The sequence below is a fragment of the Bactrocera latifrons genome, unplaced genomic scaffold, assembly GCF_001853355.1.
Source record: "Bactrocera latifrons isolate USDA-ARS-PBARC rearing strain unplaced genomic scaffold, ASM185335v1 scaffold_48, whole genome shotgun sequence".
Classification (NCBI taxonomy): Eukaryota; Metazoa; Arthropoda; class Insecta; order Diptera; family Tephritidae; genus Bactrocera; species Bactrocera latifrons.
This window is the reverse complement of record NW_017537134.1, coordinates 190,987-206,037: the sequence shown is the minus strand read 5'-3', so window position 1 is coordinate 206,037 and position 15,051 is coordinate 190,987. Positions and strand designations below refer to the sequence as shown.

General features: G+C 36.0%; 2 protein-coding genes across 2 annotated transcripts; one reads left to right on the top strand and one right to left on the bottom strand.

The window, feature by feature from the left end:
• Positions 1 to 1,051: 1,051 nt before the first annotated feature.
• On the bottom strand, positions 1,052 to 14,413 carry LOC108973465 (DNA replication licensing factor REC). The gene is made up of 5 exons (XM_018940736.1): positions 13,497 to 14,413; positions 12,824 to 13,435; positions 12,144 to 12,761; positions 11,959 to 12,079; positions 1,052 to 1,703 (listed from the first exon to the last, which is right to left on the bottom strand). Exons 1-5 carry the CDS (start codon positions 14,353 to 14,355, stop codon positions 1,322 to 1,324), a joined length of 2,592 nt encoding a protein of 863 aa, XP_018796281.1. The 5' UTR covers positions 14,356 to 14,413; the 3' UTR covers positions 1,052 to 1,321.
• LOC108973466 (nose resistant to fluoxetine protein 6) lies at positions 3,759 to 11,472 on the top strand. Its single transcript, XM_018940738.1, has 11 exons — positions 3,759 to 4,100; positions 7,101 to 7,393; positions 8,386 to 8,548; positions 8,838 to 8,987; positions 9,051 to 9,426; positions 9,485 to 9,650; positions 10,274 to 10,353; positions 10,415 to 10,528; positions 10,594 to 10,934; positions 10,997 to 11,139; positions 11,201 to 11,472. Exons 1-11 carry the CDS (start codon positions 4,016 to 4,018, stop codon positions 11,303 to 11,305), a joined length of 2,016 nt encoding a protein of 671 aa, XP_018796283.1. The 5' UTR covers positions 3,759 to 4,015; the 3' UTR covers positions 11,306 to 11,472.
• Positions 14,414 to 15,051: the final 638 nt, after the last annotated feature.

The following is a 15,051-nucleotide window of genomic DNA, read 5'->3' as shown; positions in this document are numbered from 1 at the left end:
CTGTACAATGGGTAGTAAAGATAAAATAAAAAATATTGATTTTAATTTTAATAGTTATTGCAAGATATTGTAACCAAACAGCAAAACACAAAGACGCGTATAAAATTGTAAAATCACCTAAACAATTCAATGCACCGAATGTTGTAATTACTTGAAGAGAAAAAATAAACCAACAAATTAATAAACAATATTATCCAACATTTTAGAAATGAAATATAAACTAGTATTAAGAACTAGCAGTGGAATGTTAAGTATTAATGAAAAAAAAAAAAAAAAACATAAACCGAACGATATTTGTCCGTCATAGCCGACGTTGCGGGAAAGAAATGTATGAATTGTAGTTACTATAATGAATGCCTAGAATTATACATAAATTTGTAGCGAATGTGGTTATTGAATAGTTAATTTAAACTGATGTAGCATAAAAGACATTGTACTCTTATTATTAAGTAAAATAAATTATATTTCGCATGTGTAAGATTTGTGAAGAGGAATGCATTGATAAGTTGGTATTGTATTGCAATAAAAACTCACGGAGAATATATGTATGTGTATTTCCAAAATATATTTAAAAAAAATGTAAAATTTTTGGTAGATTTCATATCTGATGAACGACAGATAAGGGCTGGTGTACCACCTGTCTCTTATACACATCTAGATGTGTATAAGAGACAGGATTAAAAGTTTTTTTTTTTTTTTTTTTTTTGTTTAACCGGGTTGGAACTACATTTATATCGGCCACGAAGTATCGATAGCATCACTAAAGAAAAAAATGTTTGAAGAATGTTACCATAATATTTTTAACGATGCTATAATAATTTATGTAATGCTTTGCTCAGCGTTTCTCGACAGACGAATGACATGCAATATGCACAGTGAATACGAATAAGTCCTGTCCTGGATTTATCAACTATGACAGATTTGCCTCATCATTTGAGCACATTGGATAGCAAACTATTTCATTTCAGCTTTTTCGAACAACTTATTGCTTTTATTCAGTTTTTACTCTGGTGTTTGTGTCATTTACGTAACTAAGTATATAACCAAGACGTACTAGGAAAGTTTAGCCGGAAGTCTCGTCTCTACCGCACCTTTATTCATCATCATATCAATACACACAATAATTTTATATAGTATCTATATCTATCTATATCTGAATACACACAAAACAAATTTCAAATAAAAATCTATTCAAGAATGTGTATTTAAACTTAAAGTCATATTTACATATATGATGATATAGAAAATTAAAAAATATGCTTATATTTACACTTATATAAACTTAAATTCAACCTTATAATACACATATTCATGTCAGCGACTAATCGGTCATCACTTCATACATATTCGGCCCCTTCTTCAGCAGGTAACCCTGCAGGTTCACCATTTCCACCAAATTGCTAACGCCACACGAGATGCCGGCTCGGCCCGCCATATCCTTAATTTCGTCGTAATCGAATATTCGTCTGCCCAATGCACTGGAGCGCAACTGCAGCATTTGTATGAATTTCTTCACCGTACCCCGTTGACTGGTGGGCGCGGTAGCCGTGGCTGGGTTCCTATCGACATAATCGCTTAGCGCAGTATCCTCTAGACTGTGCCGTACGATGCAAAGAACGTCACGTACGTGAAGCCTCGTAACTTCTTCTGAGAAATCGACACGTGCGCGCGCTTGTGAGAGACGAATAAGACCCTCAAGGTGGCTGAAAAAATATAGTAGTTGTAAAAGTTATATATTTAGCGCTATGGACATTTCTATAGTAATGACAAAACGAAACTGAAACTAGTTTGACTAACTGTCTAGGATGCTGAATTAGTAATTCTTGCAGACCTGCTTATCTTTTCCGACGTGCAGTTAAGATTGTTTTCAATGAAATTCATTTTTTATCCTCACCTTGCGAAAGCGAAACTTTTAAAAGACGTGACTCAATCTATTATGTAACAATCATGTTTCAGTCATCAACAGTTATTTTTTTGATAATTTGACTATGCAAAATATCAACAGAAAAGTTCAAGGCAATTTAATTGAATATTTTACAAATTTGCTTCTTGAGAAAATGCTAATTCCCCATAACAAAATAGTTAAAACAATAACAATGAAAATTAGCGAATACGAGTTCAAACGAGAGCCGAAATTTGCATGCGTAAAATATGAATAACTGTGCATTGGGTATGTATCAGTATTTTAATTATTGTTTAATAATGAAATAATGTATTGGAACCCTCTTTACAATCTTTCTTCATCAGAAACATTTCAGTTTACAAAACTTAATTCTTAAACGCACCAGTAGGATATTAAAAGAAATTCACCGAAGGCACCAAGTGGCTTCCCGATCTGTGCTGATGAAGGCAGTATGTATTTGAGAGTTCGCATTGTCGTGTTGAAGAGTTATCCCTCTTTGAAAGTTTGTTTGCCCGATTTCTTGATAGACAACTGACAAACAAATGTTTTTGTAGCACTCACAATTTACTGTTCGGCGCTGTTTTAGTGGTATGGCTGAGATATGTCAAATTGTTTAAAAAAACACAATTATTTGCTTGGATTCGTCAGATTCGTCTCATCTGGAAACAACTGTACAGACGACTGATCTTTGCTTTCGGGCGCATACGCGTCAAACCGCTCTAACAATTTCATTGACGTATTTCGAAGCACCGCTATTATATATATATATATATATTTTTTTTTTTTTTTTTTTTTTTTTTTTTTTTTTTTTTTTTTTTTTTTTTTTTTTGTTTTACAGTTATGCAATATTGAATGTATGCTGGCCCTGGTTAATGCCTATATTTGCGGCTATCTCACAATAGGTCACATAACAATCTGATAATATTGGTTGTGAATCAATGGTTACCGGAACAACTGAATTTGGACGATCTTCACGCAGTCCGTCTTGGAGTGATCTACGACCTCGATTGAATTCATCATACCAGCGATAAACACTGTTTTATATTAACTCTGAATTGAGGATCTGTTTTGCAAGCGAAAATAAATTAACATGGTTCTCTTTCTACTAGCACAAAATCTGATATGAGCTACGTAATGCGTTTCTAAAAATTGATTGTTCTTTTTTTGCCTTATTAATTTCTACAACACCTCTAGAAAATTTGTATAATATGTATTTATAAGTTGATCCGAGTAGTTGTTTCGGAGATACAGCCTTGAGAGATTTATAAAAAACGCTGAATTGGTCGAAAGAGACCGGCATAGTAGAAGCCGTAGCATCGGTCAAGAGCTGGGCATGAGTTGAAAATTTTATGAACAATTGAAAATTCAATAAAAATACCGCAAGACTTTTTTGACAAACTAATATAAAGAGACAGCTAAGTCTTTATCCAAAAAAGTCGCGAATTTAAAAAATGGTTGTGTCAAAAACAGAACTACCATAGACCTACATTCATATGTATATAAGCCGCTTACTTTTGGGTTTTCATATTAAGATTTGGGGATATACAAATTTGCATTGATTAGCACTAGAAGAACGAAACGCGCCTATTTTTTGTTCTGGTTTTCATAAAAGCCTCACGCATGATAATTAACCGCTATTACCACAAATCAGCTTGTTGCGAACCGCATCAACACATCAACAACAGAAGACATAAACAGCAGCGGCGTGTAATATTTTCGCCAACAATAACAACTGGTTCGATGCTCTTAAATGCGTGTGTATGTATGTCTGTAAGAATAACATGGCTAGAAGCGACAGAATGCAACCAACCCCAGCTAGACGAAAGTTGTCGACCAATCTCGTGTGCTCATTCCTTTTGTAACAGCCGAAGCACGCGGACGCCCTTCCCTGACTTTTAAACAAAACTGCTAGAATTTAGTCGGTTCATTTATTGTGAAAGTAAAAGGAAGTCTCGAGATGTGGGGGTGCAAATAATGGAAATATGAAGAACAAAAAGTAATCATATAAAAGTGCATAAAAAGTATAGTAAAGAATAGTGTATTAAAATAGAAGAGAAAAAATAGAAAAAAAAACAACAACATTATAAAAATAAATAATAATTAAATTTAAATATGACAATGTTTTGCAAGACATCCTTGTGGTTTATCACGCTGGTATGCTGCCTTGCGCGGTTGGCAAGTGGCTACGAAATGAATAGTAAGTTGCACGGATGATATTTTTACTAAAATCTCGGATATATAACTATAAATTCTTAAAATTATTTGCTTCTTCTTTTTCGTAAAAACTTTTTTTTTTTTCAAAGTATTTTTAAAGTGCAAATAATGCTTGCAGGACTCTTTAAAACACTTATTTAAATCATTGACAAAAAAAGTATATGTATGTGTGTGTTTATGTGTGAGAAATGTATTCCGAAGCCGTAATATTAAAGCAGGTAATATTCAAAGCGTTTGTGTGACCTTGAGCATCCAAGAAGGCAGTGTTTACAGTAATCAAAGAACCCAAGCGTGTATCTTCATAAGTACAGCTATAACTACCACACATACAAGTGCAACTACATATATAGCAAGTTTCTTGCTTAAGTCTTTTGTATTTCAGTTAAACGCACTAGAACACCAGTTTACAGTATTTTTGAGACGGTGATGTTAGAGTCTGCTTCTTGCTAATCATGAGTTGCTAAAACCGAAAGTGATGATAAAAATTACCTAAATGTAGATTTTTTTGTGATGCTTTAGCGATTATACTATTTAAAAAAATGACCAAAATAGCTGTGATTGAATATCTTTTAACTCCAATTCGTAATCAGGACACGTCAAATACCCCACAGACTTCCTAGAACATCAGTAGCAAATTTCCCTTACAGATTTGTTGAGTAGTGTCAGTGTCGATTCTTTTATACTACACATACATATACTATATGTGTACATATGCGTTTCCCATGTCGATTTACATTTATAAGGCTATAAAATTTCCACTCGAATTCTTCCCACCAATTACAAAATATAAGTAGTTTCTAGAATTTCGTAGGATGTCTGCTAAATACAAAAATACATATAGCTATATTCTATATACACACATATGTATGCACTTATATCACTTAACAACTCCTTGCAGAAGAAATCGAATGTCGAACTTGAACTCGTTTACCCTTCTCTTTAATGTGGCAAATTAAATTCAATCAAAAAGCAGAAAATGCAAAAATGGAAAGTGATCGAAACGATGGCATTGGAAACTTGTATCATTAAACCGGTAAATGTAACGGACATTTATTGTGAGTCAGTGACAACAAGGAAGAATGCTGTTGAATATAAGGATCGCAAAATATGCAATAAAAAAAAAATGAAAAAAAAATTAATAAAAAAAATGAAAAAAAAAATTAATAAAAAAAATGTTTAATAATTAAATAACAAAATAAAAATAAGACAAGGAAATAGTAAACAAATATATGTATATAAAATATTTGTTAATTTCACCTTCACCTTTATTCAAAGTCATTGCCGAACTTATTTACTGAAAGTTCATATAGTGTCTTGTATGTGCAAGATTATGCTCAGCAGTAACTGGGGTCTAAAATCGAATATTGTCATTGCGGTGTATACGACCGCAAGTAGACTAATCCTTCATTGGAGTACAGGTTTGGTGGCCAGCGTTAAAGAAACATTATAACTGCAGAAAATTATATGGGATTCAGAGGGCAGCCTGAGCCTGTGTATGTGCCCGTGGGTTTTTCGGAGTGTTTAGGTCATGTCCTTATCTAAATAAAACCGGCCATTTCCTTTCAAGGTTTGGCTACAATAGTGACTTCCAGGCGAGAATGACCTCTAGACGTGAATGGAGGAGATATTATGTAAGGGAGAAGAATACTATCTGAATCTATAAAGACGGATCGGAAATGGACTGCGATGTATGGACGCTGCTATACTTCGAGAATCTTGATATCTCTCTATTATTCCATCTAACGAACTCAGCTAAGATCTTCCTAGCGAAAGTATTAGGCGTAGAGAGCGTCTGTGGAGTTCTTCCGAAGATTTACGGGAGGATACAGAAACCGACTATTTACACAGAAAATTACACGGCACTACTAGTCTTGTCGTCGCCAAGGATCAACTCCAGCTTAGTAAATAAAGCGAGGAAGACTTTGAATTCACTGTCATTCAAGGCAAATACAGCCAAGTTGTCTAAGTCGGGAGCCTCTGCAGACGATTCCGTGGCAGAGACAGTACCGTTTTCTCGAAGGGAGTAAGGAAACGATTCCACACATTCTTTGTAACATAAATTAGAAATCGAATTTTACATCTTCTATACCAGACAGCTTTAGTGTTGAACGCTATAATCTCTAAATCTCGCATGCCGGCATGAAAAGCTCTAAGGCATGCGCCAACTGCAAAAAAATATTACCACAAATAAGTTTTGGCGAAAATTATTCTAAAGACGTTTTGTTATGATTGTTAGATGAAACCTAAAAAGCTCAAAAACTGTCACATCAATTCAAAAACAAAAGACGCAAACATGTCAAGTTCGTTGTAAAATGATTAAAGAGGTTGTTGATCTTAAAGATGACTGTTGCGATCACCATGGAAAAACAATGGCTTTCCGAATGAATTGTGTAATGTCAATGAAAAAGTATGCAAAATACATGTTAATATTTACGAACAAAAAATGCTCAACTAGAGCCGATTTAACAGATAGTCACATCGCCATGTCATTGTAATACATTTTCGAGCATAGCAATATTATTTTTGTAAAATTTTATAAAAACCGTCACATTTTTTAGGAATTTAATTAATTTTTGAAATAACAGTTTTAAATAGCCCACATTTTTTTTACTATTTAAAATGGTTACGTGACCCAACAGACCACACATTTTAGTTAAATTCAAATTGGAGTTTTTTAGTGCTATAAAATCTTAACACATTTCGCTAATCACCAAAGATTTTCGATAATCAATTATTTACATTTTCCTTACAAAAATAAGTTAAAAAAGTTTTTATATTAGAAAAAAAGAAGAAGCGCATTTGTTTCAGAGATTTCAAGACTCACTAATGTTAAAAATACGTCTTAAGAGCCAATTTTAATTATTTGTTTATGTTAATGCAAATTTCTAATATTATTTATTCAATATGTTTATTGTGCACAGGACATTGAAATTATGACTATAATAAATTAATGAACTATTTATCTTCCCACGCTAACTTGCAGTGACCGAGTACTTTAAAATGCCGAATTTGTATGACTTTGACGATTACGATCGTTGTTTAGAAGAGTATAAAAGCGAGCAAACATATTGCTTTGTGCGTGCCGAGGTTCTGCCGCAAGCCGACTCGGAGGCGTGGCGAGCGATCACCGACATATCGAAATACCACAAACATCACTTCGATCACAGGCACTTGTATTTTGGTCTATGTCTGCGCTGGTGCGAGGAGGATTTGGCAGATGTCAAAGTAGATGTGGTCAAAGAACTTTACGCTGGTCTACTCACCAACAACAGCAAGGTAAGGGTAACTAAGCGCGTGATTGAACTTTTGGAAATTTCATTTATTTGTGGTTTTTGTATCTTTTTTTTTACCTACCACATTTGCATACGTAAGGTCATTAGCATATCTTTATTGTTACTCACGGGTGGCTTGAGAAAAAGTCGCAAAAACTGTCTGGCGCGTGCTTGGCTGCTGTGCGCAGAGCATTTTTTGTTTTTGCTAACTTACACTCTGTGCTTTCCAAGCATGCTCGTTTTTTGTTAGTAAAACTGTAAGCGGCTAAGATGAACTAAATAAATAAATTGGTTTCGAGAATGAGATTGTTGGGCTTCACAGAACATTAACGCACAAATATTTGAATATTAAAATATTCTTTTATGTGTTAGCTGTGTATGCTCGCTGTAACAGTAGTAGGTCAGTAGGGTAATCTGGCCTGTTTTTTCACATTTTTTTTTCATAGAAATTTTTATTCTACAATAGAACTTTTTCACATATCATGAGGTATATCGTGGAGTGTATGAACAAATTTTTTCGGAAGTTTTTGATGACATCTGTCGGAGAAATGGCTGGGTGAATGACATGCGTTTTTCACTGGCGGACACGATTTCTCATGTCTGGATAATCTGAAACACAAAAACCCACTAAATTCTCAAAAAGTATGTGAATGGTTTTCGTCCCTACTAGAATCATGAAAAAATAGTGAAAAAATTTTATAATATTTAGCCTTTTCGAAACCTTCCAATAGTAAAGTGGGTTTCTACCTTAATTCCAAGGGTATAAGAGAACAGAAAACACAAAAAAAAAAAATTAAAAAAGATTACCCTACTGACCCCTTAAGATGAAAGCTTATGGTCACATAGTAAAAAGGGCAGATTATGGAGAAACCAGTTCATATGTAGATTTCTTGCAGATTCATGGGATTCACGTTTAGTTTTGTGTTATTTTTGTTGCTGTTTTACTTTCAAAGCAAATTTTAAGTTTAGAAATATAATTCGTGCATATAATTGCAGCTCAATACATATGTTAATTTGTTCAGCGCCGAGGCGACGAATCGCCAGCGATATAATACCTTACTGAACCAATGCATTAATTTGAAATTACAACAAACACATGGACTAAAGGCGCTGAGCATGATTGAATATTGCGAAACCAATTATAAAACTGTCGAAATGGGTGAGTAATGCATTACTACTATTATTAATGTCACAAGTAAACAAGCTATTATGTAACAAATCGTTGAAATGTAAACAAATATTAAGGGATATTTCGAGTGCGATCACGTAGTGGCCGCAAGGCATTTGCTACAGTATTCTGACATTTCCGTATAAGTTTTGTTTATAGCAAAATTGCTGCGACTGTTGCATTACCTCTTGCAATAATAATTGAGATTTATGCATAAAAACAACAATTCGAAATTCGCCTGAAAACAGTTATAATCGTTATTTTACTTATATGTGCGCAGATGCGTGGAATCTCACCTTTTACACAACCACTTTGGTGTTGATTTTTTTGGTAGCCGCCAGCAGTTTATTCGACTTATACTGCAAGTACACGCCCGGAGACAAGGAAATATCCAAAAAGGATCACTACAAAAGCGCGATAACGGGACGAGGTAAGTGTGCTTTCTCGCTCTACTTAACAGGCATGAAGATTTTACTTAATTTAACCGTAATAGTGAAGCGTTTGTGTGTGAGTTTCTCCATTGTGCGCAATTGGTATAGGCTGAATCAGGAGCCTGTCGGCAAATTGGGACGCGATCTACGTTTTCTCGATTGCTTCAAATTTTTCTGCATGTTCTTGGTGGTTTTCGCACACACCAATTGGATACTGTACGAAGGCGCCATGAGTAATCCACAGGACAATGAGCGTTTGCTGCACACAGTTGCTGGCACACTGCTGATATCGGGCGGTTTAATTACGATCACTTTCTTTGTGTTTAGCGGCTTATTGCTCACCATCAATTGGATAGAGTTGACAAAAATTAAGAATGACTTGAGCAATAGAGAGTATGTGGAGGTGTTTATGAAGTTCAACATTTTTCGCTATTTGCGGTAAGTTAGCAAGGCGTGAAGTGTGCTTGAATTGACTGTGTACACTTCATAATTGCAGTTTGACTGCACCATATGCTTTTGTCATCTTATTGAGCGGCGTGTACTTTGAAAATCCTGGTGGGCCACTTTGGCGACACATTGTGGAGCGCGAGCAGCTCACTTGTCGCAAAAATTGGTGGGTTAATCTGCTCTACATCAATAACTACTATCGCAATAATGAGAAGGTGAGTAAAATAGCGCGAACTTAGACCATGTTCGCAAGAGGACTCTTTTGTCGCCTAAACCGGCTACTTTAAACCGTGACCCACTTTGTGTTCTTGTGCCTAAAAGTTCACTGCTACCCATTTCTTTTCATTTTGGAATTGTTTTCAAGGTTGCAATAACGCTCGATTTCAAATAAATATTTGCATTATGTTCCAAAACTTTAATTTTATTTTCATTTTTTTTTTCATAACGTGGAAATATGTATACAAATATTCATAATATATGAGATATGTCTTTGAAAGCGTTGAATAAGAGTAAAAATTTCCAAATAAAAAAATTTTTGTGCACCTCGTACATTAAATTCACAAGAATTTGGGAATGTGATATGAAAGAAAATGCAGAAAATTGTCCGACTCAAGTTTTTTGACTCGTATCGCTCGTGTGAAAGCGACACCAAAAGCAATTTTGCCGATAATGAGCTACAAAAGAGTCCCTCGCTGAACGCAGTCTTATTAAGAGCGATTATGGGCACGAATAATAGACAATTTATATAAATTAAACACAGTCTGATTGGTCTACGTAACAATTAGAACTCGCCCTACTTAGTTCGCACTAATCAGTCTCTCTCTTCCCTTCCCTACAGTGTATGCTCCAGAGTTGGTATCTGGCTTCCGATACTTTCTCATTTATGATATCATTGCTCTTACTGATTTTGGCGCACAAGTAAGTGCCACAAATCACTTAATAGACAAGAACTTATGCAAGTAATTTTTAACATCCACAGATGGCCGCACATGCGCAACTGGCTGTTTGGTTATGTTGGCGGATTTTTCTATGTGCTGCCCGGCTTTATAGCATACTTCGGCGACTACGATCCCTTCTTTGTGCCATCGCCACAGTTAGTTGATAAATGTTATGCATTATTCCATTAATTACTGTATATATTTGCCTCCCTTAAAACAGAACGCAAAAGGACTCGTTTATAGACGATCGCGAATTCAGCGATTTCTATGCGCCGTTTCACATGAATTTCGCTTGCTATTTTTGCGGCGTGCTTGCCGCCATCGCATACAGGGAAATTTCGGAAAAACAATTTAAATTGCATAAAAACAAATTGTTCCAATGCCTTTGGTACGCCCTCATACCGATTGGTGTGCTGTGGCTTCTATCGGCGCATCCCATTTATCAGCACTACTACGAGGAACAACCACGATTTTGGAATAGCATTTATGCTGCCATACAACGCAACAACTGGGGGCTGGGTCTGGGCGTATTTGTTGTGGGCATGGCTTGCAAAGTTGGCGGTAAAGTCTATAGCTTTGGTGAAGTCGAAAAGTAAAGTAGAATTCATGAATTTCAATTGCAGGCTTATTCCGCAAGTTTTCTTGCCTGCCCATCTTCCGCATTTTGGGACGTCTTACATACGGCGCCTTCGTGATACATATATTCGTGTCACGCGTTGTGTTGGGCACTTTGAGAACGCCGCTCTACTTTGGCACTGGCGTTATGGTAAGTGAATGCAATGTTTTAAAATATTTTTATTTTAATAATTTCAACTTTTTATTTTCAGTTCTACTTTATACTCGCCACTATGGTGGTTTCTTATCTACTATCTCTAGTATTGGCTGTTTTGGTTGAATTGCCCACTTCTGCACTGCTGAAGCTAATGCGTTGATTTTAAAAATTAATTGCGCTTGCCACAGTTGCCCAACTAATGGAAATGCATGCCAATAATTGTGTTACGAAAGACTTATCTCATAAAATCAATCTACCTATCACTTGTATTACTTAGTTTGACTAAGGAGATTTTTTATTTATAAATATATACATATATTTTTCATATTTGAAACCCTTTTGTTTAGTGCAAAGCGTTGAATAACTCAGTAGTATTACATAATATCGAAAAACCGAAACTTTTTCATTACTGGTTTAAAAGAACTATTCTCGATTAGACTGTTGTAAAATGGCTATAGCTAGAACACGCTCTATTATAGTGAAATTATAGTGAAAACAGCTTTAAATTAAAAAAAAAGAGTTCTTCGAATAGCAAAGCATTGGTAGATAACAGTCGAGCGAATCCGAATCAAATTTAATTTTTAATCGGCTAAAGATAATTAACTGATTTTTATCAGGCCACGGACTGTCAACTCGGCAGAATTATGTCGCTACAAATCTGCAGTAGTCCTTAAAATTACTTACAGATACTGTTATACGCTGCTGTTACAGCAACAAAAGCAAATTCATATATGTAGAACTTGTTAACCGAACCTAACCTCAAATTCTGATTTCACATCAGTGGTGTAGATAAATTATTACAATCTTAATTACCTTGTTGATACACTGTAACTTTGCTCTTCGTCTACTTTGTCACGCAAGCTCATATAAAAGGTTTTAAGCGCTACGGCAGCTTCAGCATTCAATAAAGGACGCAATTGTTGGCGTGCGTATGCTGTAAGGCCATCAAATATTTACAAATTAACATATGAAACAAAAATGATTTTTTGCTAACTTACCTATGAATTTCTTCAGTAATATAGGCGGCAGCAAATCTAGTTCCTCCTCTTTGAAATCATCATATTTTAGCTTTAGACGAGCACTTAAGTCATATTGCTCATCATCCAATTCCTCATCACCCAGCGATAAGTTCATGGAATTATTCGTTTTGGGGTTTCTATCGAAGCGTTGTGCGATCGCAGCATTTTTCTTTATACCATCGTGCATTGCTCTTATGTGATCTGTTAATGAGGTATCCAAGTCTTTGTTCGACTTATCCAGTAGCAGAAATACTAAGTGAAATTGCTGTAGTAATGTAGTGCTCAAACGTGTGTTTTCGGTGAGTAGCCGCGAGTGATCGTAGTGGCCACGAAGTGTATTTGCGGCAGCAATAACAGATGTCGGTATAGCTATAGTTGCATATAGATTGGGGAATGGTAGTGACACCATTTTCGACTGCATTATTTGCACTAAAATATCTTGTTGGGAAGCTAAGCGATCAATATCATCGATGGCGCAATGGCCCGTTTTGGAAATGGTGAGTGCACCCGAACTGAGAATGTGATTTGTACGACCTTGAAGTGCGGTAGTTAGAGACTGTGTCGCGGGAGACCAATGTTTACCGCTGAGAAAAGTGCCTAAGAAGAAAGAAATGTGCAATATGAAAAATATGTAAGGGAAGTTTTAGAAATATTGGTACCTTTTTCTGAAATTTTTGCAGACATCTCGAGCAAATGAGATTTGCCAATGCCAGGATCACCAACTAATAAGACGTTAATCTCCGACTCGTCATGTATTTGTGAACCAGCGCCACCAAAAAGTGATAACAAAATACCTGCTTTTACTATCTCTTGTCCATGTAACTCAGGCGCAACTGAATGTGATAGAAGCTTAAAACTATCTGGTTCAGAATTTATCATGGCAATTGCATCCATATCTCGTTGAGTGAATGTGTGTCCAAAATGTTTTGCTTTCTTAATGGAAACTGCTTTCATGTAGAGTTTACTTGTGGTTACAGAGGAACATGGATTTGCATTCTGCTCGTCGTCCAATGTACGTATTTTAATTATGCCACAAATAATGGCCTCCTCACCCGCTACGAGCGTATCAACCAAGTCGTATTTTAACTCGACATCAAGCATGTTTGATGAATCGTATTCTCTATCAATAGGCGCTTGTATATTGGTCTCCTGAAGTTGTATAATTTGTTGCGGGGTGATTCGTGTGTAAGGTGAGGAACGCTGTTCTATAAAATTCTTTTTCGCGAGACAGCCTTCTCTTTTGCAGCAATGCGGTCGTGATATGTAAAATCCTATTGTAATTCAAAAATGTTAATCATTATTAAAGTTTTAGAATGTATGCAGTTTTTTTACCGGTTTGTCTCATTGCTTGCTCCTGTCCACAGCGCGGACATTTATATGCTATCCATGTGGCCGCTGCTTCTACTATGCCTATGGCAAACACAGCACCACGCACACTGCATAAGCTCCCTATCATCGTTCTGTTCAAGTGTGAAATTAAATCAATTTCGGCAAAACCATTCGGTCGTACGTATATTTTTCGTGGTAAAGTACAACGAGGCACATAAGCGGTACTGCTACTGACCAGCTCACTGGTTGCACTATTTACGGCAGACATTGTTATTACTTTGTGCATGGCGACGGCAAATGTTGCTAGAGTACGTGACGTACGCTCCAGCATATCTTCTTTTAATTTCGGCCAAACAGTTGTAAGCGTTTTGTCGCCACAAACATGTATTGCCTCCAAATTAAAGTACTTTTCGTGTTGTATCTTTTTAAATATATAAGTCTCTTGATTTTTTATAAAATACTCTTCAACCGCTTTAATACGATCTGCCAACTCTGATGTTTCATTATAGGGTTCTTGCGGAAAATATAAATGCCAACCGGGACAATTTGGTGGCATATCAGCACGAAAACTTTGAACTGTGTGTTGGATATCATCAGGTGCAGCATAGCATTCTGGCCGCAGAAAAGACGAATCTAATACTACATTCGGTGGGTGGGTATAATAGTTATTTTGGGTTGCTCCGCGTCTTTGCCCACGGCAGCCTGAGTAATTTGCACGACCCGGTGCATTGGTGCTTCCGCGTCCACCAGCCGGTATCGTACGCCCGTTGCGACGAAAATAAAAATACGGACGATAAGCACCTCCACCTCGTCCACGACCACGTATAAAGCGTCCAGTAGGTCGCGTGGACGACGGATTCATTTCTTACACTTTATTACGATGTTTAACTTTACAACACAACAATTTAAATTGAATCTAATCCCGCCTATACGAATCTTAATAATTTAAAGTACAATATTACCATATCGTGGAAATCACAAAAATGTGAACAGCTGTTTGATAATTTATGCCCGCGCCTGTTAGTAGGCAACATTTTGGTCACAAACGCGTTGCCAATCACCTATATCACATTAAGAAATTGGCATACATATTTATATTTTAAACATAACTCACATACATACATAGATTCATATGAATGTAGTTAAGAAAACAAAAAATATTTATAATTTTTTATATGTGTAAGTAAGGTATTTAACCTTTTGAAATTAATTATTTTTTGTTATGTTCTTTGAAATAGAAAGTAAGCAAAGTAGTGACAGTTACCAGAGAACGTATAATAACTTTAAAGTCGTAGATAGTTTCGTATATTTGGGAACCAGTGTAAACACCACCAACAATGTCCGCTTGGAAATCGAACGCAGGATAACTCTTGCCAACAGGTGCTACTTCGGACTGGGTAGGCAATTGAGAAGCAAAGTCCTCTCTCGACGAACAAAAACCAAACCAAACTCTGCTACCAAAAACTGCTATATGGTGCAGAGGCTTGGACGATGTCAACATGTCAGATGTACGACGGCATTGACATAGTTAAGCGAATGTCTACGCCAGTAACAAAGT

Coding starts and splice junctions, on each gene's coding strand:
- LOC108973466 (XM_018940738.1), top strand. CDS start 4,016: ATGACAATGTTTTGCAAGACATCCTTGTGGTTTATCACGCTGGTATGC. Junction 10,354..10,414: donor TTACTGATTTTGGCGCACAA/GTAAGTGCCACA, acceptor TAACATCCACAG/ATGGCCGCACATGCGCAACT. Junction 10,529..10,593: donor TTCTTTGTGCCATCGCCACA/GTTAGTTGATAA, acceptor CCCTTAAAACAG/AACGCAAAAGGACTCGTTTA.
- LOC108973465 (XM_018940736.1), bottom strand. CDS start 14,355: ATGAATCCGTCGTCCACGCGACCTACTGGACGCTTTATACGTGGTCGT. Junction 12,762..12,823: donor TGCAAAAATTTCAGAAAAAG/GTACCAATATTT, acceptor CTTTCTTCTTAG/GCACTTTTCTCAGCGGTAAA. Junction 1,704..11,958: donor AGTTACAGTGTATCAACAAG/GTAATTAAGATT, acceptor ATATTTTTTCAG/CCACCTTGAGGGTCTTATTC.